The 22,928-nt window shown below is 34.6% G+C and overlaps 1 protein-coding gene across 9 annotated transcripts in view; it reads left to right on the top strand.

Annotated features, from left to right (window-relative positions):
* The window catches only part of DACH2 (dachshund family transcription factor 2), a 505,289-nt gene extending 483,484 nt beyond the window's left edge, over positions 1 to 21,805 (top strand). For 7 of the 9 annotated variants that reach the window (XM_087427018.1, XM_087427014.1, XM_087427013.1 and 4 more), the window contains 3 exons: positions 4,289 to 4,435; positions 6,355 to 6,420; positions 21,308 to 21,805. In XM_087427018.1, the coding sequence (XP_087283144.1) occupies positions 4,289 to 4,435; positions 6,355 to 6,420; positions 21,308 to 21,357 (263 nt within the window). In that variant the 3' untranslated portion in view covers positions 21,358 to 21,805. Of the gene's footprint in view, positions 1 to 4,288; positions 4,436 to 6,354; positions 6,459 to 16,857 lie in introns of those variants that run through there. The other 2 variants (XM_014792364.2, XM_087427011.1) reach the window with 2 other exon arrangements.
* Positions 21,806 to 22,928: the final 1,123 nt, after the last annotated feature.

The following is a 22,928-nucleotide window of genomic DNA, read 5'->3' as shown; positions in this document are numbered from 1 at the left end:
TGACGCACAGTATTTATGGTTATATAGAGAGGGAGTAATTAGTTCAGCTTGGTTGGGAGTGGGGATGGATGGTTGAGGAAGCCTTCCTGATGCTGACACTTGAACCTGAGTCTTGAAGAATCAGTAGGCTAAAAAAGGGCATGAGAGTACCTGAGAGATTTGGACATTCTAGACAGAGGTATTAGTGAGCCTAGGCAAGGAGGCAAGACGGCTCATACATGGGCAACTTTATACAGTATGTTATTACCATGGCTTTGAGTTTTATGAAGTGAATGATGGGAGATGATGTAAAGATATGGGGGTAGACTCTAAATTATGAAGGATACTTTTAACCACGTAAAAGATTGGCTTGGACTTCATCCTGTAGGTGAAGGGAAGTATGAAAAGATAAGCAGGGAGACGATCTGGTCTGATTTCAACTAGATAGACCACTCCAGTGCTGGGAATGGATTAGAGGGGGATTGGAGTAAGACTGGAAACAAGGAAACTATGTAAAAAGAGATTGCTCTCATTCAGGCAGTGGTGATGAAGACTGAATTAGGGTAGCATAAGTTGGACGGAGACAAAAGGGAGAAAATGGAGAAATATTGTTCACAAATAGAATTAACTCTCCAACCATGGGTATACATTTGATTATCTACAGATATGGTAATGAGACCAGTTCATATAAAAACCAGAGAAAATTCCAAACTTCACTCTAGCCAATAATTTCCACCTCTTCCTTACATTTACCATAAAATACTAAACAGCAGCAAAAGTGACGTGTGAATTTCATCTTCTTTCCCTTCTCTGCCTACTTTTCTATGGAAGGATCACAAAGCAAAAATTAAGTAAAAGTGTTCAAGAGTCGGAAGGAGAGGCAAAGAAGGAGAGAAAATCCACAACCGGGATAATGCCTCTCTAAACAAGGAAGAATGACTCCACTTGAGTGAAATCCACTAACTTGATACCATTCCAAAGTTGCATATTATATTCTGAAATTTGTGTCAAGAAATTGAAAACTAGCTGTATATTTTCCTTAGGGCCTAAGAATCAAAGGTCTAGTTCAAAACGGAAATTCAGTCATTGCATTGAAAAAGAATTAAACCTTTCTTATCTTGCTGAAGTCATTAAATACTACTAAGCAAAGACTAAATTGTTTTTGTAAAAATTGGAGAAATTAGTTTATTTCTGGTACTTGGTATGCAAAATAGATTATTACGATTAGCAGTCATAACAACACATTTCTTTAGTAGGGAAATTTTTTATACTGAAGAACCAAATACTGATATGCTAAATATAATGACATTCTCAAATTGACTTACGAAAATCTACTACATTTAGTAAAGTTGGCTTCTACATTTTAGAGATCTACTCATACTGATTTCTGTTTACTAACTTCTCATAGACTCCTCAGGTATATCTTTATAATTGCTATCGTATCTACTGTCTTTTAAAAAGTTCTAGACATGGTAGATGTAATGTTGTATCTATTATCAAATTTACTCTGAAGCATTTGTATTTAATAAATTTAGCTTTTATTATGATATAATAGTAATAATACCGATACTACTACTACAACACAAACATTATTACTATTGCTGTCATTACTGTCACTACTACTGTTACCATCATTACTACTACTACTAGCTAATGCTTATCAACTGTCTGTTATGTGCTAAGCACTGTTTTTAACATTTTACATCTTATGATTAACATAATTATAGGAAACTACTCTGTTATCCTCATTGATTTAGAGACACTACTTCATCTCTATGAATCTTTGTATCCTCATCTATTACAATAGTTGAACTGGATAATCACTTAAATTTCTTTCCAGTTCCCTAAATATCCCATACCCAGTATACCTAACATTTTATGACAAAGTGAATACTTTATCTGAATTCATATGATTGAAAATAAAGAGGGGGTAAAATGATGTTTTGGGGAAAAATTGATATTATGGTTATAAAGTAATCTCTTTCCTAGTGTATAGAAAGAATAGTAACTATATATATAAAACTATATATATAATAAGAATCCCTATGACTATCTTTTTTTCCAAATAAAGAAAGCAATGTTTCACACTCAAAGTAAATATTCCACCTAAATACCTTTTTGTTGCCAGCCAGAATGTGTTACTTCAATTAAACACACATATACATACATAATAATATTCTTTGCAGATTAAATACTTAGAATCATAGAATGATAGAGCTACGAGAGAGGTTGGAAGTCAACCTATCTTGGTCCTTGACCAACTATATGGTCCCCAGGCTTTGAAACAACTACCTATGTGATCTTTGGCCCTCAGGCTATGAAAACTACTAGCTATGTGATCTTGGGTAAATTTCTTGACCTCTCAAGGAGTCAGTTTCCTCATCTATAAAATGGAGATAATAGTATTTTCCTTGCTGAGTTGTAAGGCTTAAATGAGATATAGTCCCAGAAAAATGCTCAGTACATAGTAGGCTCTAAATAAATGATAGTTATTATTATTTATTTATATAATTTTAAATGTAATATGCTGTGACATTGTTTACAATATATGTAATCATAAATTCCAAGGGAATCAAAATATAGAATATTTTTGAACCAATAATTTTACTGGAAGCAAAATTTTGTCTTATCAAGGACATTAAGTTATACATTAGTTTGAATAAATCTAGATTTCTGATTTAAATGATGTGTTATTAATAATTTGATTTATTTGAATGATGATAAGTATAATTACTATAGTAAAATATTTTTATGTTCAACCTTATTTAATAGTCTTTCATCAAAAAACAAGGATTGGTTAAATATGTCTTAATACAGTGGAATATTATAAAGCTATTAAAAATAATGAGGCAGCTCTATAAGTGCTGATGTGGAATTATTACCATGTAAAACAAAGCAAGATGCAGAGCAGTGTGTATAATTTTCTTCCATTTGTATATAAAGAATCTGTTACTTTATGCTTACACTATACACAGGGCCCATCTCTGGGAGGGCACCCATGAAGCTACAAATAGTGGTTGCCTCTGGGAAAGGAAACTGAATGTGTAGAAGTAGGAATGACAAAGAGATTTACTTTTTTAAAAAAATTAAATTAAATTTTTAAAATTAAAAAAAAAATAACAGAAACTATACATTCTCAGTGTCTTTGTTCTGAGATTTCCATTTTGTTATTACCTTAGACCTCTGAATTTTTGTCTCAAGCGAACATAAATTTACCTGGGTAACTGACTCTCTTCAAGTTGCTGAAGGTCATTGATATGAAAAGATATTGAACTGTGAAAATAATACAATTGGCACTCAAATTAGCATCATATTCAGTTCAAGCAAAATATTTTAATTATATGTGAATACTTTTAACATTTTTAAAATGTCATATAATTTATAAATTTGCTTAATGTTCCTTGAATTTTTTTATTGCTATAATGTCAATATCTTAATTTTTTAAAACTTATTTAGGATGAATGGGAAGATCAGTCAGCATAGAACCCTGCTATGAACCAATATAATGCTGGAGCCCAATAATTCTATTTGAAGAAATTATCACAGATTTCAAGGTTTCAGAGTTTAGAAATAATCATACATTAGGGTAGTTAAAATTTCTAGTTAAGATGTAAAGGCTTGAGAGTTGAGGTATAGTTGTTCTTTAGCTCTTCATTACCTTTTCTACCTACAAAAGAAATGGTGTTGTGCTTTTACAGGTTGCTTAAAATAATCATTGCTGAAAGTTATTCTCTTTAAAATGTATATAGATAGATATAGATATAGATATATGTAAAGAGAGAGAAAGTCTGATTATACGTGCATATATTTAAAGAGATGGATATTTACCCTTACAACTGGTAACATCTCAGAGAAATAGACACTTGACACTAAGTTTTAAAGGACATAGCATGTTTTGCAACCCAATAGATATTTTCATATATTTTTGCATTTTGAAATATGACTAGCAATAACCTGATGAATAATGAGTATCTTTTTTAAGTGATTTATAAAATATTTAATGCTATCATTAAATACATGTGATTAGTCAAAGTAGAAAACAATTTTCCCCCACCACTGCCACCACCATACAAATGCACGTGTATTATAGAGCATACACACTGGAAAGGTGAAAGCAAAAAGAAGTCCATTGTATGATTGAACACTCCTTGGTTGAGTCTAATGAGAATTGGAACCGAGAGAAGCTAATCATATGTCAACTGATACATTTTTATCTCTGTGTCTATACTGTGGTTTACATTCCATCAAAACTGGCAACTCGATTTCATTGACCAAGCCTTTGTAAACTATTTACCTTTTCACATTTTAGCTACCATGCAGAAGCGCCTGAAGAAGGAGAAAAAAGCCAAGAGAAAACTGCAGGAAGCCTTGGAATTTGAATCAAAGCGCAGGGAGCAAGTGGAGCAAGCACTTAAGCAAGCCACTACTAGTGACAGTGGTCTGAGGATGTTGAAAGGTAATGTCTGATTTAGACTTGCACGCTCAAGGTACACAAAGCAAAACCCAATTTACAAAAGGAAGAAAGGAAGGAGGGAGGGAGAGAGGGGAGAAAGGAAGGAGGGAAGGAAGGAAGGAAGGAAGGAAGGAAAAGGTTTTGTCCAGGAATAATTTAAAAATCAATTTGAGGCCAAGTGCTTTAGGTCATTAATTAAATCTGTCAAAATAATCTCTATTCTGGGAAATACAAATAGCATAGGAATAACAGAAAATCCTGCTGACTTTTGCAGTAGAAGCAGTAATATTGATAACCACCCCCCGCCTAAAATGTAAGTGTTTTAGGTCCATTCATGTTAAAATATACTGATGTTTGGTGTACTCTATTTTAATGAGCAATAGGATACTGGTTCCTTTAGTGCAGATTGTATCATGTTGAGGGCTTAAGGAGTGCCTGGTTGAAAAAGAATGTTCTAAGTAAATCCCTGGAGATCTTATGAGAAGAGGTGCTTCCGTCATGAAATCTCTTAATTCCAGACTTTTCTGATTCCATTTTTAATTATGAAACCCAACAACATCATTTCATCTCATGGAACGTTCAGGTTCTTCTTTCATTGACAGCTCATATATTTAACTGATATGTGTGTATAACAAGGATGAGCCCAAGAATTTTATACACACATGTACATATACCCCATGCACACATATGACACACACATGAACTAAAAGCGGGTTGCTTCAGTGTTCTATACTAAGAATAAATAATTTTGTACAAATGTTCAATCATATTCTTTCCTCTCCAAAAGTTCAATTTCCTTTTTACTGTGACTGTCTTAGACCATTCTGCTCACAATCGATAGAAATACCATGCTAGATTATTAGTTCATGACAACCATGCCTCATTGAGACACAGAAGAGAGACGGTAAATAATAATACATTAATACCTCCTTCAATGGGACATCTTAGACAGTGGGAGCCAGCATCCTTGCTTATCGAAGGTCTTAAAAATAACATTTCTGACCAGCAATTGGATGAATGTTCTGTGCACTCATTTTTTGAGGCCCTGAACTTGCCATTCTGAGGTGGTTTGACATCTTTTTTTACATATTTGAAATCCACCCATAAGTGAGCTCCACTCTAGCTCCAATATTTGCTATTATAAAGAAAAAGCAGCTGTTTCTACAACATGCTGGGTACCTTGTATTCAAATAATTTCCTTTTCACATTAATCCTTGATGGCAGTGGGTGATACACTGGCATCTGTTACCACATTACCCAAGGGTAGCTGAGCAAATGTGTATATACAGAAATGTCCATATTAAGCTGTGCTTCATGTATATGAATAGCTTTTAGATAATCACATTTCATATTTAAAATTGAAAATGAAAACTCAACTCCTTGATTCTTTTCCTCAAGATTTTTCAAAACAATTCATGTATCCCTTTGCTCCTAGAGCCAGTACTACATAAAGACCACAAGCCATAATCTGTGTTTTGATATTCACGTGTGCTTAGCATAGAGGTAATCTCATCATCTATCACATTTTACAAATCAAAAATATACCAGAAGAATGAGCGCTTCCACTTATGCAATTGTATCCATCTTTTTCTTATTCCACAGTTAGGCCATGTTACCTGATAGTCTGAGGGGATTTTTATGGATTATTTTCCTGAGAGTCATCTCTAGAGAATGAGATGAATAAAGAAGTTATTTACTATATATCTGGAAATATATGCTCAATTGTAGAATTCAGCTACAGTTTATAATCTTCCCTCCTACCATTAAAAACAAATAGACATACCAAAAACCAAAACCAAAAACACCACCCAAGGTCTTACATTATCTATAGGACCAAAGTACTGGGTTACTGAGAGTTTTCACTTGAAATTGAATCAGGGAAAACAGAATTGTATCTTAATCTTGAATGTCACTTCTTTCAGATACTGGGATTCCAGATATTGAAATAGAAAACAATGGGACTCCTCATGATAGTACTGCTATGCAAGGTACAGTAAACAGCACACTTCTCTCTATAACTGCTTAATATGTGACCCCTGGAGGTGGGGTGGGGATGAGTTCCTATGTTGATACTCTTCATATAAGTAAAATAAATAAGTTTAACTCTTCTTACTTTATGACAGACAAAGAAGTCTGTAGTGTTCTGAGGTTATATATATAGGGACTAATAATTTTGCATATACAATGTGTGCAAATTTCTTGTACAGTATGTTTAGTTGTTAAAAGGATGTGCATTATATGTTAGGTATATTCTAAAAATGCATAAATGTGAATATAATTTACTTTTCAGAAGTGTACAATAGTATGTTTTTTTAAATCTCATTACTTTACTGTTTGTAAAAGCCACAAGTACAACAATCATAGCCTATCAATATTTTAAAAGTGTTCTAGACAACATTTTTTATCAACCTTTAAATTCCGATGCTAATTTTAGATAATTCTAGAAACTGCCTAAATATGGAAATGAGCATGACTTGTAAATCATGATTTGCAGGATTCCAATAAATGCTTAGATCCTTTAAAATATTTTTAAAAAATTTAGTAGTAAGAAAATAGATGAAACAAATCAATATAGAGTCTCACTGGAGTGCAAAAGCACCTAAAAATAAAAACTGAATTTGACCACTGGGGTTTTTCCAGTGTGATTCTAATGCAATTTTCTAGCCCTTTGTATGTGGGTTACATTTATTTCACATTTACTGTGAAAAAATATCTCACTCTAATAAAAAAGAAAAGTCATCTCCATGAAAAAAATGATTTCCTAACTTTCAAAAAGGAAGACATCCATGGATATGTTGCTTGCTGAGAAGTAACTAATCAGTGCCTTTCCACTGTGTGATTGGATCTACATGAAGGCAACAGAACTGGCTGTGACCAAAAGATCTATTTGGGCTCATCTGAGGGTCACTGTTTTTTGTAGCAGCTTCAGAAAATTTAGAAACCCTCATTCATGTAGTTTTCCACATCATCTTCACAAAACCAGAAGTGTCAGAGCTCATGGATCTTCTGGTAATGCCTTATTCTGCTGCAGCTGGGTAGACCTAACTAATGCATTAACTTTGCTAGGTGTGAAAGCATGCATGTTTAGCTCATTCATTGAAGCTTTTGCTGTATCTGATCCCTCTTTTGCTTGCCTGCTTTCTTCCCTCAACTTAAAAGCTGTGTTTATGTGAGAAAAGCCAATTTGGATGGGACTCAGTGTTTGTCCAATCAATTTGCCACAGTGAAATTTATGATGAAAGCCCCACTAGTTGTGGGCTACCACTAGTTGAGGTTGCCATCACATATCAGGGCCAAAGTCGGGTTGAATAAGCCCGAAGCATTTGATCCCTTCTGAATGTGACACACAGATATAGACCTAGTCTTTAAGGAGCATTGAGCTTCATTGTGCCCCTCCTTTGAGTGGGATGTAAGATCAGCTTTGGAACTGGAGGGGGTAAACCAAATATACCATCAATGGGTTGAATCTTTATTATCCTTTAATCCTGTACTCCCAATTCATTGCTGTTTGTTTAATTTATATGATGCCATTAGTTTGCAATATTAACATCTTTCCCAACTCAGATAAATACAAGCTTTTGAACTGTCCTGAAGTTACTTCATTTTCATGCAACAAACAACAGGTATCTTATTCATGGGAGGTCAATTAGGTGATAAAAGCAAAAGGTAGATTCACTCTCCATTTGGCTCAAATTTTTTATTTTAATGAAGTCTGCAAAGAATGGCTTTTGCATATTAACTTGTGGTTGAGGAGGACACATTTAGTATTTGTTTTCACTGAGCATGCTTTTACTAAGTTCTACTAGTTTTTGCTGGCTAAACATGAGAGAAGTAGATACACCTTTAAAAAAATTGAGATGGAACTTATTTTAAAGCAAGGGAATTAACTTTTATTATTTTTTTTCAAATTATAAAACAAATTATCTAGTATTTGTGGTTAATATTGTCAATATATGGTAAAATATGGTGGGTTAATAATTCCTTATTGAATGTCTGACTTTTAGGTTATGTTAAATAATATTCTTGATAAATTTGATAAAAACTGAAAAGTACACATTCTCACTTCTCTTAGCAGAGCATTTAAGTGGTGTAAATGATAAAATTCCCATCATCAATTTATGGAAAGCTAAAGTAAATGTTTTGTGTTAACATGACAGTAGAATCACAATTTAATATCTAAAAGAAATTATTTTATGAGCAAAAAATGATTTATTCTATTAGGGGAATAGGTGCCTGAAAATATTATCAGAACTAATCTTAAATATACTTTCCCAAATCAATCAATTCAAATAATTACCTGAAAAATATCAATAATCTTACTTATTAAGATGCTCAGAATTGAAAGATTACTTTTGTATGTATCTATGAACTTCAGAAAATGTATAATGCTTGGAAAACATAAAATTCCGGTGTAACCATTATATTTTTCATTCTTTCTAATAATTTTGTGTGTTACAGGTCTTTTCTTTTGTGACTTATTTTGACATTGTTTTCATCTTTTTCACATCCCTCAATTACCCATTTTTTAACTTGAAAGATTATTTCCTAGCATTGTTCATGCATGCCAATCTAGTGCCATTTCCAAAACTCATCTCCATCACAGCAAACAATTCCAGCATCAGTGAAGTCTTTTCCCTTCCTATTGTCAATTGCTCTGCTAGATAGAAATCTGTCATTCACCTAGTGTTCTCCCTGTGAAATTCAATTAGTTCCACTATGACATCTCCTTACGAGAGTTTAAAGAGAACTTGGAAGAATGTTGCTTTTGCCATCCTTAGAAGTAATAAAGTCATATACAGTATTATGATCATTTCCAGATGGATTTTAGTACAAACTGCCCATGTACTAGGATTCTTATATGTATTCTGAATCTCTTCAGCTTAGTTATTTCATGTCTTTTATGCTTTGAATGTTGTTTGACAGACAAGATATCATGCATAGACCACCTTCTGATAAAAGAATTTCTGTATCCCTTATATTTTTAACAATCTATGATAGCATCTCCTCCAGAATATTTTAAGGTGATCAGACAATGAATACATACTCACTCTGATGGCTGTGTCCACTATTGCTGGAGGTGAAGGATTCAGTGGAGCATATACACTAATATCCTCCCACCCAGATTCCCATAACTCGGTTGGGGGCCTGCACGACAGCACATCAACCATCTTATCAACTAATCTCCATTTCACATAAAATAAACATACCGGGTGTCATTAAGTGCACCTTCAGATCAATGACTTTTGCAAATAATGTTCAAGTACCATTTGCCTAGTGCATTTTGGCTGATAAAAGCAAATTAAATTAGCACAACTACAAGTGCGCTGATAAAAACTAAAACCAAACAGCAGTACCATTAGCTAACAAAGTAATATTTTCTCTTTACTGCGTTCTGCCATTTAGTTATTATCCTATTGGAAATCTAATTATAATCCTTTTACTCCCTAGTCAAACTTCACAGTTTTTGCAAGCTTAGCACTGACAAGTGATTTCATTACATTTGATTGCCCGCGCCCAGATTGACTTAACTTCACTTGGAGACCTAAAAGCCCTCTCAGTTTCTCAGATTCCCTGTTTGCACATTACAGCAACAGCTCCTTTAATTAATTAGCATGAACAGCAGTAACATGAACTGCTGAACAGAAAATAACATCACTTTATGATCACAGAGAGACTTCTTCTTTTGCATGTTTATACCTTAGTTAACTTTTGTATGACTATATTTCATTGTTAGGGACTACTGGTACAGTTGACAGTGCATGTTTCTTAAATGTTTGAAAATTGGCATCATCATCTTAATAATAATAGATATAACAAACCCAGAATATGAAGCTCCTAAATTTTAGAAAACAGACAACAGCCTTCCTGAACTGACTTTCTAGTAATAAAATAATAAAAAAACATTCAGAGGCGATGACACCATAAAGTACAAGGGCACAGTGACACATTGCTGCTATTTCTGCTACTTGTGTTTAGGGACAAAAACAAAACAAAACAAAAAAACTAAGAACGCTTTTACAAGAGGAATGTCAATCTCTGTGAATAATTTTTACATTTGCTTTTTTGCCCACGTGTTTGACAATGATGTAAAATGATTTAATACTAGAATATATTTTTTCTTCTGATATTTTTCCATGAGTATAGTGGAATATTAAATGTTTCCCTTATTTTTTGCTACTAACACACAAGAGTAGATATTAAATTCAACCTACATGTCAAAAGTAAGCCAAAATTCAATGTAAAAGATAAACCTATTATACCTTTTTTTTTCCCTCTGGACCATTTTTGTTCTGAAAAGCAAAATGGTGAGAGCTTAGTCAGAATATAGACTGACGAATGTAAAATATAAAATGCATGATATCGTCTATGCAGCACTTGATGAAGATGCCACTGAAGAATTAGAAGCAAAGTGATTAATGTATCATTTGACTCTAAAAGCTACAGACACAATTTTAACATCTCTGTGTTAAAAGACACACATTTTACAATGTAATTTAGTATACATATATTTATTACATAGAACTTTTAGTATATATTTATACTATGAAATATATATACTCTGAATATGTATATTCTTATCAAGTCTTTCAAAATCAATTTGAACAGTGTCTAGCCTTCCTTGACCTTTGAAACCTCTTTATTATCTTCTCTCTTTGCTGCTCACTTGGTAACATAGAACAACATTCCTCGAAAGAGCTCAGGATGCCATGCCAGTAAAAACGGTTACCCTTGGGCTAAGGTTGTCATTGCAGAATTTGGTAAACGAGCAATGAAAGTGACGGTAGGAGCAAGTAAGGGGACTGGAAAAGAAAAATTACATATGATTTCTTACCAGATCAAACTTCTCTGTACCTTTTCTACTGACTCCCACCACAGTGTGCTCTACATCTTTCTCTAGGGGTTCCACAGACTACTTCCTGCCCTACCCTCATCAATCATTAATTTCCCTCCCCTTTGATGTCTTGTACTGTGTTGGAAGATATACATAGGGACTCTAATATTCCCATTGTAAAGTGGAAATGTTCTCTTGTAAAGTGGAAATCTATAGCATGTCAGAAATTAGAGGGATTGTGGGAAATGGGTCCTCTTTCCTCTTAAATGCTTCCTTTGAGAATAGGAGCCTTTTACTACCCAGAAAAACTTACTGCAACTGCCATCATAGAGTGGGAAAGGACTCTAGTACACACCCCACAAAGAAGATCCTACCATCTTTTTCTAAAGCAACAGCATTTTTTTTTTCTTGTAAGGTTCATTAGACGGCCTGAATCTTTTTACTTTCTCACCCAAGAAGTATTTGGCTCTCATTTTCTTCATCCTCCACAGGATTTTTATCTTGATTAATGGTGCCTCCCAGACCATATCATACCTCTTTGCTGTCAACTACCTGTCAGATTATAACACACATTATGCTTCTAGTTCTTTCTTAGGAGAATGTGAAGAGCTTACATTAATTGATAATTTAGGGCTTCGTTGTCACGGGGGGGCCTGCACCACTTACCACTACACTGTTAAAAGAATGTTTGCAGTGACTGAAAGGCTGTCACACTAATTAATTATGATGATAACATAAAATCTCATTACAGATCTAAGACTTACAATTTCAGCTATATCTCACTCACATAATAGATGAAATTATAGTTGAAGTGATAGCAAGATAGTGAGACTTCTGAGCCAAAATAGATTGTTCTGCTACTCAGCATTCTGAAGTCTACAGGACTAATTCAGTAGTTAACAGGTCTTTCTGACTATAATCTAGGAAGGGTTGTTTAACTTGTTAAGCAGTTATTTTATACCCCATCCTCTTTACAGATGCAATATAATATTTTAAGCTTAGGATTCACCTCTCAACTCAGATATACCTGAGGAACATGCAAAAGGAAAGCCTTTCTCTGATTAAAAGTTTAACCTTTATTTTTCATTTTCACACTTGTGTTTTAATTAAAAAAACACACAGGGGCCGGCCCCGTGGCTTAGTGGTTAAGTGCGCGCACTCCGCTACTGGCGGCCCGGGTTCGGATCCCGGGCGTGCACCGAGGCACCGCTTCTCCGGCCATGCTGAGGCCGCATCCCACATGCAGCAACTAGAAGAACGTGCAACTATGACGTACAACTATCTACTGGGGCTTTGGGTGGGGGGGAAAGAAGGAGGAGGATTGGCAATAGATGTTAGCTCAGAGGCGGTCTTCCTCAGCAAAAAGAGGAGGATTAGCATGGATGTTAGCTCAGGGCTGATCTTCCTCACACACACACAAAAAAACACACAGCACTTTCATAAAAGGCTGTAATCATATGCCACTGTTGTCATGCCACTTAAAAAAATAAAATTATTATATTGCTGCCTCATAAATGTGTGGTGGTTCTATGCCACTATAATTATCATTCTTGGAATGAAGAATTGATAGCCTAAAACTGGAATAATGAAAAAAAGAAAGGCAATACCTAGTATTTTATAGCCTGGTGAACTTTATGCCATTTTTTTTCTTTTTTTATGGGAAGGGCTTAATTTAAAAAGTTAACTTACTGGGAGACTTAACTGAAGCTTCCAGGGATAGATTCAGGCATGGCTGGATTAAGGAACTCAAATAAGAAATCCGTTCAAGATGTCTCCCTTCCTAGTTCTCTCCAGTTTCCCTTCCCTTTGAAAACTTTGATTTTTTTTAGATTTGGCTAATTTTTCCTGTTTCACTGCATACAATGTGGAAAGTTCAGGCTTATTGCTAGTTCTTTCATTGGTTACAATTCCATCAGAAAGAGGATCTTGTCTTTGTGCCATTCTTAACACACACATCCTCTAGCAGGATTATCCATGTGTTTTAGTTAAGAAAGATATGATTAACCCCCATTTTGTAAGTAGGGAAATAACTCAAAAGAAGTTAATTGGCCTGCTATTGATAGTGGATTCTAAAACCCAGAAATCTTAACTCCTTCACTCAGTGTCCTCACTATCAATCCATATTGATAGTATCACTATCAATCCATACCTGTAAAAATCTCTCATAGTTAGTTAGCCAGCTAGCATATTTAACTAGACTATAATATTATCCCATGCAAAACAACATAACAGGGCTGGAGTGGGGGAAGGCTTCTCCAGTTTGTAGGTAATTAGCCAAAATAGTCTAAAACCAACTATAATTCAATAATCACTTCTGCCTTAAAACTTTGCAGAGATTGGGGTACTACTTATAAAAAATGCACAAATTCAATACATCTCTCTTTCCTATTTAAAATTTTGTAGAGAAGCTGCAATAGTAATAGAAAGAAACCTTTCTATTTGTGGCTAAGCTCACATCACCCTATCAGAACTAGACCTTAACAGATCCTCAGTTGTCTAATTTTAGACCAGGATTCCTTACTGTGGGCCATTAGCATAAAATTTTATTTGTTTGCTCTAGGGAACTTCTTTCTCATTTATAATAGCCGTATAACATTCAATTTTGGAAAGTAAAGTGAATTTAAAGAAAAACATTCTTTACAGTTTTATACAGATCTCCTTCAAATCCCCTAATCTGTTGACCCCCAAAGTTTATGATTTACTTGTTTAATGTTTGAAAATTAACATTGGTAATAATCCACATACTTAAGCTGGAATCTACTTTACCTCAATAATGCAAATGGTTATTTTGGCAACATTTTTACCAATTCCTTTATTAGATTTCAAGAAAACATCATTCATTATAAGCATTTCTTCTCTATTTCCCTATTCTCCTATAAATGTTTAAGTGCTCTTATTTTCTTTAAAACAATACAAATGAATGTCATGTTGATCTCAGCATTGGTAAGTAACCATTTAAAATGACTGAGGCAAAACCTGCAACTCAAATCTAACAATCTCCTGGTAACTGCATTTCAACCTTCTATGGGAAATGTTGGATGTAGTCATTTTTAACATTGTTCAAGTAAATGTCTAATGTTTTTCCATTACTTCGATTTTCATTTTCCTCCATATTTTGATTCCTTTGAAATGAGAGATTATAGTATTTTTCTATCAGCTTAGCATACAAAATGAGTAGTTAAAATTTATAAAAAGAACTTAATTGTGCTTTTAAATATTACATTAAAATATTTCCAATATGCATCCTATAGAAAACTTAAATAAACTTGACCTTTAGGAATATTTTGTAGCTTACATACTTATGGAAGGTGGCTGATATGACTTTAGAGTTTTTAGAGGAATGGCATAGAAACATAAGCAGCTTACGACTTTTCGCCATGACATTATCTACAACAAGAAGTAGTGAAAGAATATGACATTCCACATGTGACGTAAGTGCTTAGAATGGCTTAGTACGGCTCCTGACATAGTCGGTGTTCCATAAATACTAGTTTTTATTTATTCTCCTTTCCCATTCCTGCTGGAAAGTAGAATTCAAGTACTTCTGGAGCTCTTAGTGAGGCTCAAAAGTTGCAAGTCTGTGTACTAAGCCCATACACTTATTGCTGTTTTATAACTGGTCTATGGGAGGCACAATGAAGTGGGAAGAGCACTGGTCTGGTGGTCAGGGTTTCTCAGTTACTAACTGGCTAACTCAGTTACTAACCTTGAGAAATCATTCAACCGCTCTCTGCCTTAATTTTAGTAATAATAATATTTGCCTAATCTTCCTCATCAGTGTTAGATCTGTACTCTCTAAGTATGACAAATACAAAATATCATTATTACTGAGCCCTGTAAAATACATACGAAGTTAGCATTTGTGTTTGCATATGTAGATTTTAGTAGAGGTAAAATATTTGGCATATAATTGATGTATAAAACTTTCTCTAAAACGTGCTCTTCAGTATATAGTTATGGTAAATGTATTCTTATATTTTATCCCAATATGAGCATAGAAGGATATCCATGCTCCCTTATTAAGGCGGGTCTTACAAGAACTAGAGATTAAATACAAGGGAAAAGTTATATTAAAGAATTAATTCACAAAAACAAAGTAAGTTAAAAGCAAGCAAGAGAGGTTGATACTCCATTATGATAACATTTGAAAAGAACAGACAACCTGTACTAGTCTTTGTTTTGATTAAAGTATAAGTCAGAAATTTTTTTAAGGCTAATAAGGCCAAGTGGTTATTATTTTTAAGAAACCTCCATTTTTAAAAAAGTGCCACATTATAAAAATAAGCACCAGACCCCTCTGAAAAATGACTCTAATACAATGCTTTTCTCTAGACAAAGAGGAATCAAATGCTATACTATTTTATTATCTACCCCTACCTTTCAATGGTCTACTTTTTCTACTCTCAATTTAGTAGCTCCATATTTATACTACTGTACTAATAACTAACTGAACCCCAAACTAACCTCACTACTGTTGCTTATTGATTTGTGAACATCACATTCTGAACATGTTTCCACAAGTGAAGTAGAGTTCATACAATTAACTGCATATTTAATTTGGATTGAACCTAAGACTGAAGTGCAGCATTAACCAGCGTATTGTTTTCTCTCTCTCTTATTCGGGTTAGGAAAGCATGACCTTTCAGATGTGATCTTATTTAGGGCCAACTAATATCATGCCCATTTGAAAATTAGAAACACATCACTAATTAAACAACTTAAACAAAACATAAAACTTAATACTTAGCTGGAAAAATCATTTGTAAAGTATTGCCAATTAGTTCACGAATAAGTTAGCTACCTCAAAAGAAAGGTTTGATAGCCCAAAGTATGCCTGTGATGAAGCCTATTAGTTCTTAAGGAAATCCCATTGTTTATGTAAGTGAATAAGTGGTGAGGAAACACTTGGAAGGAAACATGAGCCCTGGCTAGGAAAAATAATTTTTTTCTAAACACAAATTTAAACCTTCAAAAACATTATAAACACGTTTCTTGGTAGTTTTTAACAAATAAATAGTATGAAGTTACTTTTAAATAACCATCCTGTCAGGGAAGGAAATCTCATCCTGAGGGGAAATTGCAGTCATTAACAAAGATTTCGACTCCAAGAAAACAGTGTGGATCTTTACTCATGGTTTAGACTGTGAAGGGGAAAAAAAACCTTTCTAAATGCCTTGCTTATTAAGCTAGTCATGCGTTTCACTGCAGGTTGTAAAGCAGTAGAACATGCACAAGGGGCTCATAAGCATATTTTAGAGTTAGAGAATATCATTTATACCATTTTTATATGATCAATATCACCCTCAGAAAATAAGATTAAGCTTTAAACTACTGTAAATCTACAGTTTTTCTCACCTTTGTATAATTTCATTTTTAAAAGAATGAGACTCACATCAGTGAATATATGATTAAAGAATAAGCCTAATAGAATAATACATTTATTGCACGCAAATTTATTCAAACTTGAACATATATAGCACAGCAAAATACTATAAAGCCAGTTTGTGGTTTTCAGGGAAGTTCATTGAGTAGTTTTTGGACTTTCTTTGTTGGAATGAAATTTTGACCAGGTCTTATTGTTTTTTCTGTGCAGCCTGAACACTGATGCCGGAACTCCAACTGATCATAGGCACGAATAGGGTGCTGTAGCAGTTACCTGCTTATCTAGTGTTGTCATTCTTTAGAATTCATACTCAAATTCTTAAAATATGGAACCTTCAATTACTATTTGTTCGTTACTGATAAATAGAACCTTGCACGAACAGGAAAAATGTGCTAGAGAATGGGCTTCACAAGTTTTTAGGGGATAATCATAATGATGATTGAACATGATACTTTACACTTCTATAACCCCTTTCTTCCATGGAGTTCATAGTGCTTCATAAACATTATCACATTAATCCACACAGCATCCTAGTGGGGTAAGTAGGTGGAAGAATTTTTAAGACAGAGAAAATGCTATTTCTAAATGGTGTGACAGAATTGAAAATGCAGACACACCCACTTTAAGCTGTGATTACTATGAAATAGCTTTATATTTGACTGACCTGGGATTTAACAGGAATTATGTGAGGAGGTAATTCATTTGTGCACATGATCAATATTTGTTATCACTGGTTTGGAGCTCACCTTTCTAAAAGAAACACATTGCTTGTCGTGTTCTCTAAGGGAATATAGAGAGCACTAGTTTGTAAATTTTACCACACCTAGTTCTTCTTTTGATCTGTTGATGGTGGAGCAAGTCATTTAATCCCTTTCTCCTAGCGCATTCCTTATCTATAAAGAAGGCAATGATAAAAACACACATCCAAGCTACTAAAAATACCCCTTTTATTCTTTTCTGCTTTCTTCCCATCTTCAATTCTGCTTCCTTTTTATGAAGATATCAATAAACAATTTGACTGAAAAATCTATAGAAATAAGAAAGGAGCAAGGCAGATATGATGGGTCAGTCACATCATGGATATTTTCCACTGCTCACCTTCTGGTCTAGACATGACCAGATGCCTAAGATGTTCCAGTGATTAGAACAAAATGAGTCATTTGGCTTGAATTGCCCAGGAAATGGATGGTCTCAAATATTTTTGGCTGTTTACTTAATGGAGTAAGTAAGTAAATTTGCCACCTGGCCAAAGGCTGGTGGCAAATACCTGTCATCATTATTTTCATGCCTCCTAAGAATCTAATAGAGCAGTTTTCTAATCTGTTAAATGGTACTCTAGTGATGGAAAAAATTTAATGTCCCTCCTAAAGTTCCCTCCTTACACCAAGCAAAATCTAATTCATTATGTTATTTTTACATCTGCCCTGGAATTAAGTTCTGATGTGACAAAAGCAACAGTCATCTTATGCAAAAGGCCAACTGAGTTTTTATCCATTCTCCAATAATCAGTTCCCTGTGGCAGTATATGCAGTTTCTGCTGGAATGGCCACCTACCCCACGCATTTTTAAATATTACATTAATTAATGTCAATGTGACATTCCAGTCATTCCATGCTCTGAAGGAATTTCTTCTAAGGCACAGGCGTTTGGCTTCTGTGGCTGTCTGCAGACTTTAGAAGGTCTGCTTGTGTCAGCAGGTGTGCTGCTTTAACCTAATTCAGTGAGATAATGCCAAATTAGAAATAAGTCATGGAGAAGGATTGAGGCAAATACAATTTTTAAAAATTTTATTAATACTAAATATCTGAATAAAGTAACAAAGAAGTGTGACTAAAAATATAACATCCAAAAATGTCTCATTATTTAATAGCCAAAGAGCATATATTGAACTAGAGGGGAAATTGAACAGCTTTTTCAAATTACGTAAGTCACTTAAAAACAAACTACTGTCTTTTTACAAATAGATATGTTTAATTAACTTTGGTTGAACTATATGGAATCCTCATGTGTTTTCTTCTGACCTTTTCTCACATATCTGCCGTCTTTATGACACCTGATTTTAGGTTTTTCGTTTTCATAAGCTTCAGATGTATACCACAGAAGGCAAGTCTCACACTTACTTGAGTTTGAAATAGTCAGGTGTGGCCCTTTAAAAATAACTGATCAACAGAGGCTCATCTCCTGCATGGAGGGGGCCGCACCAGACTCCTATGCCAGGGGCTATGCCCATGTCAGGCCGTGCTGTGCTAAGAGAAGGACTGTATGGGCCTTCGTTTTTATTTTTAAAATGGTCACAATTTGTGTGTATTGAATTCCTCCTTTTACTTATCTGATAAATCTTAAAGCAATAAACTCTGTCAGCTCTCCCCAAATGTCAGTGTGTGTCACTCCTTGTAAGTTCCCAAGCTCCCTAACATTCCTCTGGAGAGGCTTTGTTCGTTGCTCTTCCTGATCTTTAATCTTGTTTACATCCAGAATGCATATTAGATCATCTCTGTTTGGAGCTCAAGTACAAACCCTCTTAAAAACATGAAACATTCAATTACTAATTAGCTGTTTCCTGTTTCTAATGAAGTGAGCATGCCAGATTTGGATTAAAATTCAGCTACTGCTCTCCTCTGTTTATGGTTCCAGATGTTTTTGTTTTATCTAGGAGTTTACTTTGACAGCTACTGCTAAATGATAAATCACTCATATTATATCTGAAATGCATTTTGAAATTGAAATGTGGCAAACTTTGAGATTGCTCCAAGGATCAGTGTCAGTTAGCAGGTCAATATTGGCTCTTCCTTATGATCACTCAGTATTGGCATATGTAAAACAGTAACAGAATCTGTGTCAACATTATACGGCATGCTACACAAGAGTCTATTTTGCTACTATCTAAATTAGGAGAAAAAGTTTTACTACAATGAAATCTCTATTGTATTCTGGGTAGAAAAATTGATTCATATTAATAGTGTCTTCTTGCTGGCGTAGTTTGTCTTTTCGAGCTGCTGTGGAAACAGTTCCAGATAGGCCTTGTAAACTGGCACATTTCATGAAGGGTGTGGGCAGATATGTTTGTCTTTTTTAATAAAGACAATAATTAAACATAATAAAAGAAACAGATTTTTCACACACTACATTTTTCTAAAAGACAAATGGTGATTGCTTTTGCCATTTGTTACTGTGTTTATGTACCTTTTTTTACAGGGTATTATTTTTTTTTGCCATTGCTTTCAAGTCTGTAACGTCCACAATTTATATTGCATGATTTTAAGCTTTAGCTATATTGTATAAATTTCAATCCTGGTGAAATGACTGTCTGCCATTTGATGTTGAAGAGCTTTCTTTTGACATTTAGACTGTGTATACAGAGAATGAGGTAGACTGGAAAACTGAGCAACTATCTGGTGAATTTTATCAGAATAAATATTCTCAGATGCCACAAAGGAGTCTGAGCAATTCTCTGGGGTGACAGACTACTAGATAGTTTCCAAAAATTCAAGCTTTGTTTTCTTCTGGTCCCTGGAAAAGTTCAGATGAATTCCGTGGGCTCTTTGGCAAAAGGTCTGGTTGCCCTTTAATGGAGTTTGACCTGACCTCCAGGTCATCTGACTAACATAGACTCAAATTCTTTTATTCTTCCATTACTTTATCACATCTTTATTTTTGCTTCTGAGGTATTATCCAGAAAATTCCACTGACTCGCCATGATACCTTCGACACAGAAAGAATAAACATTTTAAAACTTTTATACACAAGGCTTGAAAAGGGTATATTTTCCTTCTAACAATGCTAAGCTTTGACTAGACTAAATTAATATTTTAGACTAGCCATATCAGTCCAACAGTGATAATGTGCTCTCCTTTATATGTGAAGATGATACATTTGACTCACAAACATAGACTTTAAGTGTTTCTTAAGCATGGGTGATGGATTTGTACTGATCATCCACACTTTCTTTCCTCATTCTTCTTTTGTGACCAAAGGCCAATTTTTATGAGGTAGTTGGATAGAGACTCGGGCCGTAAGCCATGGCTACGGAAAAGAGCAAGTTTAGGCAAAAAGAGGTGGAATCATATTTTGAAAATTGTTTCCAACTATAATTTTTACCCACACCATCAAATGTTTTCTAACTCTGGGATGGTATGAATTCTTTTGATTACCAACGGTGAAATAGATACTCGTTTGACCAAACACTATGGTTAAAATGGTATTCGGAACTAGTCTCCCTTCATGCAGTATACACAGTCTCAGGTTTAACCTGGGGAGAGGAAATTCTAAATGTACAAAACTGTCATTGCCTTAGATCATAACCAGATCATAACTCCTTTCTCCCTGTTTTGGTAAACCATAGGCATCTTAAACATACCATTATATACAAAAGGAAGAGTAATGTAGATAACTATAGACATGATAGTTTATGAAGAGTCTCATCAGTCTTCGGTGTCTTCAGTGCTGTGGAAAGAACAGAAGCTGTCGCATGAAACTTGAAGGATCTTTGAAAACTGACACATTAACATATAGAAATGTTAAGAAATTTTAAGTTTTACCGATACTAAATCAAGCCTGTTACATCAGATCATTTAAGTTCCCGAAGATAGAAGTTTAGTATTTTTAAGGACGTATCAGAATTATCCCTCAGAAGAACTAACTTGTTTTCTTTTTTTTAAAGGAGGTAACTATTACTGTTTAGCAATGGCACAACAGTTTTATTCGGCCTGAAAGGTCTTCGCTGGCTTTACATAAATGAAGATGCTTGTGATTCCAGTTTATCTCTGAAACTATTCAACATGGAGTTATTTCAATTGTGTTTATCAGCAAAGCTTTATTTACTGAAGCAGCTTTTCAATCTATATTACGTTTTAAAAAAAGGAAAGTGTGTACATTTTAAAAGCAATGATGTAAACTTTGTCCTGTCATTAGATTGACGAGTTTAAGAATATGAGCTAAAGCCTAATGGCTAAGGTAACTTGACCATATTTGATGCTTTTCTATGCTCACTTCAGCTTGGCTTTTTGTCTTTTAAGGAAAAATAATGCGGTAGTGTGTTAGAGACTAGAAACTTATATGTATGGTTTCTCTGTTCTACCATATGTTAAGTTAAAGTATACATTCTTTGTTAAAAATGTACTTGGTAAACTTCAGTATAAATAAAAGCATTTTGACTTTGTCAATTGTCACTGAGTTTTTATTTTCAAATTGCCAACTGCAGTCATTGAAGTAGAGTCATAGTGCAAATCAAAATATAGGAACTAGGAAGGTGTTTGTAAAGCTTCCTCTTGTTTGGTTATTTCCGAACAAATATGAACATACCTCTTATTTCAGTTCACCTGTTTAAACAGGCCAATATTTTTGTCCTCAATTGTTCTATTGAATCACACCAAATTGTCTTTTTCTGGCTGTGTGTGCTTAGTTAACCTGGTTCCAGGAAGAAGGGTTGTACTGGGAAGCAGGAAAAATGTGATGAATCAAGAACTGGAAAATCTTGTCTGAATATCTATTATTTCTAAAAAGTTTCCTCTAGAGCCACCTTCAGTGGAGAACAAAAAATTCGAAGGGGCATATATCTGCTCCGGCCCAAAGAAATGCCAGGTCTCCCTGTGCATCCAAATATCCATTGAGGCCTAATGAAAGACCAAGGCCAGATTAAAAAAGAAAAAAGCCTAATGAAAAACAAAAATAAACACCACAGCCCTGCCCTACAGTTTATCTGATCCATCTTCACCTTCTTGGTTCCTTTCTGCTAAAATCCTGGAGCCCACTCAAATTCTGGTTCACCAAGGAACTTCTCAGTTTTTCCTATGCAGTGCCACTTCCACTCCTTACCGTGTCTTGTAAAAGGTGTGTTATATCCCACAGTGCTTCTGGCTGGCCAACCAAAGACTGTAGGTCTTCTAGTTTGGAACCATGTTGCTTACTTCCACAGAAGTTTTCTCTCACCATCACCTCCTTACCATCCTTGTTTATGGAAGTTTTAAGAGTCCTGAGAAGACTACAAGTTCTTCCTCTGCTCTAGAGGAGAAAGATCCCTAAGGGTTTTTTTTTTTGGCTAAGCAGGCCTGCTCTAGTAGTATGCCCTCCCCCCACAATAACACACTAAACAGAGTACCAAATAGTCAATCATATGATATGCAGGGTTGCATTATTTAAAGCTTAATGTAAAGAGCGAACCTGTGCCATTAGCTGTCCAACTCTCAGGGGTCCAGGTGCCTAATACTGTCTGTGGTTTAGCCTCATCTGGTAGCAGTTATCCACACTGGCTTAATATTGATGGGGTGATTCCATTCTACGTC

This window comes from Ceratotherium simum, chromosome X (genome assembly GCF_057802395.1).
Source record: "Ceratotherium simum simum isolate JZ-2026a chromosome X, ASM5780239v1, whole genome shotgun sequence".
In the NCBI taxonomy this organism is placed as follows: domain Eukaryota; kingdom Metazoa; phylum Chordata; class Mammalia; order Perissodactyla; family Rhinocerotidae; genus Ceratotherium; species Ceratotherium simum.
This window is presented reverse-complemented; position numbering and strand designations above follow the sequence as displayed.